A 7,091-nucleotide genomic window follows, 5' to 3' on the forward strand; every position below is an offset into this window, starting at 1 on the left:
TGACGCATCACGGCATGTTGTTCGCAGGTAGAATACGTGCATGATACTGGCATTTTCGCCATGGACGAGGTCAAGGGTGGCAGCCAATACGGAGTTGGTACCTTCCCTTAGATGAAAGGTAGAGGAGGTGGGGCCCACACTAGTCAGCTCGAGTCAAAACCACTCCACGTCAGCAGGAAACCACTTGAAATGGCAATAGGGACTAATTTTATCCGGTTTTAAAAGTTGAGGGACTAAATTTTACTGGTTTTAAAGTTGAGGGACTATTTCTATACTCTTGAAAGAATTAAGGGACGGAAAAATATACTTTTCCCTTAGTTTTATATAAGGATAGGTCAAACACAGTGGTTTGGCACAGTCAGTCAACACGTTGTGTGTCCTTGCCTTTTCGTATTTTCTTACTTCAGGTGAGGTCCTGTTTGCGAATGTCCTCCTCCTTGCCGACACTCTGACACCACGTGCCACGTGAGAGGATGAATAGAGCGCTAGGTGGACCGCCACTTAATCTGGATCCAAGGTTTTTATTTTTATTTTGAGTCTGAATCTAGATCCATGCTTTTTTAACACAAATCTAGATCCAAGTTGTTTGATAAGTGTGAGCCATTTTTTTCTTCGAAAAGAGGGAACCGCTAAGTGGCGACTTAATGTTTCCTTTAAACTATCGACCATCAATGAAATGTATGGATGTGTGAGTGTAAGATACCGCAGCGTGCCACTCTTAGGTCCTGTTTGTTTCAGTCTTTCAGCTTTGGGAGACAGCTTCGGACAGGGAAAAGTTAAAATGGAAACACACAGCTATATTAAAGGAGTTGTGGAATCACAACCCAAAGCTGACTCATGCTAACTTTAGCGTAACAACCCAAAGCACATCTCGACGTACTTCACAGCCAAACATGTTTCCTTGTCACCTTGTCCTTGGTGTTTGGCCGTAATTAAGGACAGTATAACCGCACCTAATCCCTGCCCTTACAACGCTTTAGATTTTCGGAGTTCCTGGCCGTCGGATTTAATGTGAAAAACGTTTTGTTTCACAGTGTGGCTAATTTGGCCCAGCTGTCCTGTGGGCTGCTGCTCCACGGGCCGAAATGGACGTTTCTAGTGCATCGGGCCTTCACGAGCCGGCAGCCCATCCGAAGGAGTGAGGCCTACGAGCTACCACTTGAGGGTTCATCTGCTCCCGCATCCCTAATCCAGTCCCCATCGAGACCGCAGCGGTCGGCGGCTCGTCACTCATCGCCTCCCTCTGTCCCGACGCCTGCTCTCCTATCCTCTTCCTGCGCCGCCGACATCAACGGCCCCCGTCACCATTCCTCTCGCCCCCCCTTAACCTATGGTTGCAGCGGGATCCAGCAACGCGGGATACAGAGGAGTGGCCGGTCTGCGCCCATCCAGCCCCGATGCGAGGCGCGCAATGGGATCAACCGGATGTGCGGGATCGAGCCAGGCTATGCGCACGTTGGGATCGACCGGAGGCACTTGAGGGAGCCCAAGATCTAGCACCGCCAGAAATTCGTCTCCATGCCCGACTCGAGGGGTTTGCTGCCGCGGGTCGAGGCCCTCGCCACCGACTGCACGTTTGTGGAGGAAATCAGCTGGTCCCAACGCGAGTTTCCTTCCTCTATGGTTTTCATTTATTTATTTGGGGTTTCTATCTAATTGGCATATTCGCAACTGATGTGTTTCGATTGAAGGCGGAGGCGAGCAGGGAGAGGTCAAAGGCGGCCTACACGGAGCTTCCTATCCTACGGGTGCGAATCACAAGCTCGCTGGTAATCTATCCCCCTGTTCTGCTTTCCTTTGGATGATTTTGGCTCGATCCCTTTGGGTCAGGGAGTTTTCTATGTAGGTTTATGGCCTCCTCGATAAATTGATTCGTTTCCATGACATGCTGATCAGTGGCGGAGCTAGCTTTTCACATCAGGGTGGTCCGCCCCCCAAAAATTTTTTTGACAAAAAATGCGACATGTGAACGTTCTAACTAGTTCACAGTATCACATAGAAATAGATCAATATGGTCTTACAAACAAACTAGAATTCTCAATTAAGACTAAGTTTTGCATAAAGAAACCTACATAGTACATATATACTACATGGATCATAGACATACCTTGAGAAGTTTAAAAACACTATGTTTTCGGCCTACGCTTTTGCATTGTCATGAAGGTATCAATTATATCATGTTCATTCACCTTGGAGAAAGGATTTCTCTCAACACATGTGACTAGACAATCATCCAAAAGACTATCGTCCATCTTATTTCTCAACTTGCTCTTGACTATGCTCATGGCAAAAAATGCGCTCACAACATTTGTTGTTGCCACCGGTAGAATAAATACCAATTTTAGAAGCAAGTACACCAAATGACGAACTATATGTCTCCCTATTTGACCAAGCTTAACCGAGAGATCGACAAGATTTCCAAGGCCTCGGAAGTTGTCATCTTTTTTCATGTCATCTATATAGTTATGCACTTGTAGTTTAAGGTGTATCAAGTCATCACTTGAAAAATCTTTGGGATAAAACTCAACAAGTCTTTGTACCTTGCATACCATTTGTGCATCAAAAGCAGCAAATGAGTTGGCGGGATTCAAAGCAGATATAGAAGATGACAACTCCATGTTGATCTCATCAAACCGATTTTCAAGCTCTTGACTAATTTGATCAATGACTCCAAAAAAATTCTCTTCTAAAGTGATCTCCGGCCCTCTTCATTTTACAACAAATCTGCAAGAAAACGACTTTCTCTCAATAAAGCTAATTGAGGCCTAAATGATTTGCAGAATTATGTATATGTTCTTCATGTAGTGGATAGCATAGTTCAAAAAAGCAAACTCTAAATCAGAAATTTGTGTATTTCGGTACCTTAAATCAGGCAGGGTATTCTGGTTTTGGCCAGATTTGCAGCAGGGGGGCGAGGCCGCGAGGGCAGGGGCGCCAACAGTCCCGGCAGCCGGCCGACGGTAGGGGCGCAGCCGCTCGCTGGAGCAGGGCTGCACACAAGGAGGCGTCGGCTGGACCCGAGGGCCGCACGGGCGGGCGGGACGAGAGGCGGGATCTTCCTTTACGGCGGAGGGGGCGCGACCGGCGGCGAGGAATGGGGAGGCGGCTGCCGGCTTGCCGGGCCGGGGTCGGGGTCGGGCGGCAGTGCGAGACTGCGAGGGCATCAGGACGAGGACGACTGGGTCTGAGCGGATGGCTGCGTTCGTCGTGGACTCCTGGGTGTGTTTACTGGGCTGGGTATTTTTCAGGCCCAATTAAAATGTATAAGTATATAGTAGGCTGTCTCAAAATCCCAGGGTGGGCCGCGGCCCACCCTGGCCACCCTGTACATCCGCCACTGATGCTGATCGATTTAGGGGCTGTTTGGTTCGTTAGTTAAATTGCCACACTTGTGGCGCGCCGCGGAGTGTGGCGTACAAAACAAGCGCCACACATTTGGCGAAAAAGTCTGCTGCAAAACACACTGCAGGTTGTGGTGAGCCTAACCTTTGTAGTAAACCAAACGACAGTCTAGGGAGCTGTGGCGCGCCACACCTTGGCAAGGTGCGGCCGGGAACCAAACAGCCCCTTAGATGGAAAACATGGTGTCGTTGATTTGGGTCAGGGAGTTGTTTATGTAAGTTTATGATGTGCTCAATAACAATCATTTTGGTTGGCCATTTGGATATTAACTTCTAGAACATAACACCCAATTTTGGTGGAACAATATATGCTGCTACTCGTATCATTTGCCTTTGCATTCAATGTAGAACTTCAAGAGAGTGACTTGGTGGATCCCCAAGCCCGTGGTTTGCTCTTCCTGATGCCTACTTATGAAAAGCATTATGCCCTGCTTGTGCATGTCATGATTTTCTTAATCCTTCATCTTTATGGGCAGTAATTGTTTTGTTAATAATGTGACATAGTAGAGACGAAGGAAGGCCATTTGAAAAAAGACAATAAGTAGGAACTATATTTGATTTCCATCATATCTGATGTCTATATCTGGGGAGTGCTAATAGACCAGAGTCTTTTTGTAACAGGACAATAGTCACGATGCCGATGAGATGGATCTTGTACAGTGCATGGCGAGTCTCCCTCGCATTTTTGCTCACAAGTATAAGCATCATGATTCTTGATAGTCTGCACATGTCTTTTGTTACTGGAAACAAACTCCACGAAATAGGAATTATAACATTGGGGAGGTCGATACAGAGGATGCGGGCTGGCCCTTGATAAAGAGGTTGCTAGCGATGCGGGGTACTGTAATCTTGTGAAGCAAAGGTAATTGCTTCTATTACAGAATGGCCTATGGTGGAAACCATCAACAAAACTAAGATTATGTGTTCAAAGCTTTGATTGGTGATCCTTCTGTTGGTAATTCAAATTTTCTTGCAAGATTTCCTAGGAACCCTGGTCCTTGTAATTCCAGTGGGATAGATGATTACTGGAACACATATATAAACTTATTAAGAGGTGATTTAAATAGCTGCTAATATTGGAGTTATATTGTTTTTCACTAGAGTTGATACAATCACCAAAGCAACATTTGCTAATTCCACACTGATCCTTGTAATTCCACACTGGTGATTTTCCACTTCAGATTCTTGAGCCACACATATTATTATGACCTATCAGTTCTAGTGGAAAACAATATAACTCTAGTGTTGCTTTGGTGGGACTAGCAGATGGTGTTTTTGGCTCAAGAATCTGAAGTGGAAAACAATATAACTCCAATGAAGATTGATAAGTTTGATTGGTCTGCTTACGAAGAAGTGTGGCAGCAGTTTACATTTCTTGAAGTTTAACCTTTCCATCTGAAAATTTGCAATGATTCATTCAAAGGAGTCTGTAACAATGCTATATGATTGTTATTATTTTCACTTGAATATCCCGACTCTGAAATTAATATTAATTAATAAATGTAACAAGTGTGCCAGCAGTTTACGTTTATTAAAGTTTAACCTTTTCCACCTGAAAATTTGTAATGATTCATTTCAAAGGAGTCTGCTGCAATGGTATACGATTATTATTTATTCACTTGAATATCCTGATTCTGAATTTTTATATTTATTTAGTAAATGTAACCACAGAGTAGTGCCTACTGACTACTATAACCCTTTTCCAATACTTTCCAATGTTTGTTAACTTACAATAACATATTTTCTACTAATTACTTATCATTTTATTGTCAAAATGGACGGGCGCGGCAACGCGCGCCTTCGATGATCTAGTTATGTCACAAAAGGTTGCCGCATCGATGACCTATCTCCCATTTCGCCCCCTCCTCCTAAAGCAGGGCGTTTTCTCCAGCTCATGGTCATTTCCATAGCTGTAGCGCCAAACAACTAACTTTCTCCGCAACAGCTTCCTCGGCACAATAGCTTGGCGAGCCTAGCAATTTTACGGCTTGATTTTCAAAGCCGCATCCCAAGTAAACAGGGCCTTAGTGGCATTTCTAAGTTACCAAAACTGTTAGTGGTGTTTCTTAGCAGTGTTCTGCAGGTGACTTAATGGCAAAAAATTATTATAGGAGCATGACATTTTTTCCATGTTTTACATGACATTTTCTAATAAGAGCATGGCATTTAAAAAATTATTTGTAATATGGAATTTTAATATTAATATATCACATTTTTATATTTAAGAGATGTCATTTTTTGTTCATTAAGAGATGACATTTTTAAAATTTATTAGTAAAATGTCATTTAATATTAAGACATGGCACTTTATATTTAAGAGATGGCATTTTTTATATTAAGGGATGGCATTTTTGTTCATTAAGAAATGGAAAAAATAATATTTAAGAGATGATATATTTTATATTAAGAGGTCTTTTTTTTGGTTTTAGATGTTATATTTTGTTCATTAAGGGATGGCATTTTTAAAAATTATTAGTAACATGGCATTTAATATTAAGAGATGGCATTTTTATATTTAAGAGATGGCATTTTTTATATTAAGGGATGACATTTTTTGTTCATTAAGAAATGGAAATAAATTATATTTAAGAGATGTCATTTTTTATATTAAGAGGTGACATTTTTTTGGTTTTAGATGTCATTTTTTTTTCATTAAGAGATGGCATTTAAAAAAATTATCAGTAACATGACATTTAATGTTAAGAGATGGCATTTTTATATTTAAGAGATGACATTTTTTATATTAAGAGATGACATTTTTGTTCATTGAGACATGAAATGTTTTTATATTCAAGAGATGACTTTTTTTATTTAGAGGTTACATTTTTTTGGTTTTAGATGTCATTTTTTGTTCATTAAGAAATGTCATTTAAAAAATTATTAGTGACATGGCATTTAATAATTAGAGATGGTATTTTTATATTTAAGAGATGACATTTTTTATTTTAAGAGATGACATTTTTGTTCATTGAGACATGAATTTTTTTTATATTTAAGAGATGATATTTTTTATATTAAGAGGTGACATGTTTTTGGTTTTAGATGGCATTTTTTGTTCATTAAGAGATGTCATTTCTATAGTAAGAGATGACATTTCATTTTTTGTTCATTAAGAGATGGCATTTTTATATTAAGAGATGGCATTTTTTGTTATTAGATGACATTTTTTTGTTCATTAAGAGATGGTATTTTATATATTTTAAGAGATGGCGTTTTTTATATTAAGAGATGACATTATTGTTCATTAAGAGATGTCATTTTTTATATTTAAGAGATGACATTTTTATATTAAGAGATGATAGTTTTTTAGATGCCATTTTTATATTAAGAGATGACATTTTTATTTATTAAGAAATGACCTTTTAATTATTCAGATATAACATTTTTATTTATTAAGAGATGATATTTTAGTTATTAAGAGATGTCATTTTTATTAAAAGAGATGGCATTTTTAGTTATTAAATAGATGAAATTTATTTTTTAAGAGATGGCATTTTTGTTCATTAAGAGATGGTACTTTTTATCATGGCTTTTTTTCTTTCTTTTGTTTATTAAGAGATGGCAATTTTTTTTCTTTTCCTTTTCTAGATGCTATTTTTTGTTTATTAAGAGAGCGTGCTCTTTTTTGTTAATGACATTTTAATCCCGAGGATGGCAGTTTTAAAGTTTTTTAGCTAGGCATATTTCATT

General features: G+C 39.9%; 1 protein-coding gene across 5 annotated transcripts; it reads left to right on the forward strand.

The window, feature by feature from the left end:
* Nucleotides 1–1,205: 1,205 nt before the first annotated feature.
* On the forward strand, nucleotides 1,206–4,870 carry LOC123144288 (keratin, type II cytoskeletal 2 epidermal). Of its 5 annotated transcripts, none has more exons than XR_006471366.1 (3): nucleotides 1,206–1,769; nucleotides 4,023–4,263; nucleotides 4,668–4,870. XR_006471366.1 is itself a non-coding variant. In XM_044563389.1 (3 exons), the coding sequence occupies exons 1-3, from the start codon at nucleotides 1,519–1,521 to the stop codon at nucleotides 3,186–3,188; spliced, it is 471 nt and encodes a 156-aa protein (XP_044419324.1). In that variant the 5' UTR covers nucleotides 1,206–1,518; the 3' UTR covers nucleotides 3,189–3,659. The 5 variants fall into 5 exon arrangements, 3 of the variants coding, with proteins under 3 accessions (XP_044419324.1, XP_044419315.1, XP_044419306.1); XM_044563389.1 differs by lacking the exons at nucleotides 4,023–4,263; nucleotides 4,668–4,870 and adding an exon at nucleotides 2,873–3,659 and having other exon boundaries at nucleotides 1,206–1,595; nucleotides 1,692–1,769; XM_044563380.1 differs by lacking the exons at nucleotides 4,023–4,263; nucleotides 4,668–4,870 and adding an exon at nucleotides 2,897–3,659 and having other exon boundaries at nucleotides 1,206–1,595; nucleotides 1,692–1,769.
* The last annotated feature ends 2,221 nt before the right edge of the window (nucleotides 4,871–7,091 follow it).

The sequence above is a fragment of the Triticum aestivum genome, chromosome 1B, assembly GCF_018294505.1.
Source record: "Triticum aestivum cultivar Chinese Spring chromosome 1B, IWGSC CS RefSeq v2.1, whole genome shotgun sequence".
NCBI lineage: Eukaryota > Viridiplantae > Streptophyta > Magnoliopsida > Poales > Poaceae > Triticum > Triticum aestivum.

What these genes read in the sequence shown, in the direction of transcription:
- LOC123144288 (XM_044563371.1), top strand. Translation starts at nt 1,398, where the DNA reads ATGCGAGGCGCGCAATGGGATCAACCGGATGTGCGGGATCGAGCCAGG. An exon ending in TGCGAATCACAAGCTCGCTG is followed by an intron (nt 1,770 to 2,872) that starts GTAATCTATCCC and finishes ACCTTAAATCAG; the next exon opens with GCAGGGTATTCTGGTTTTGG.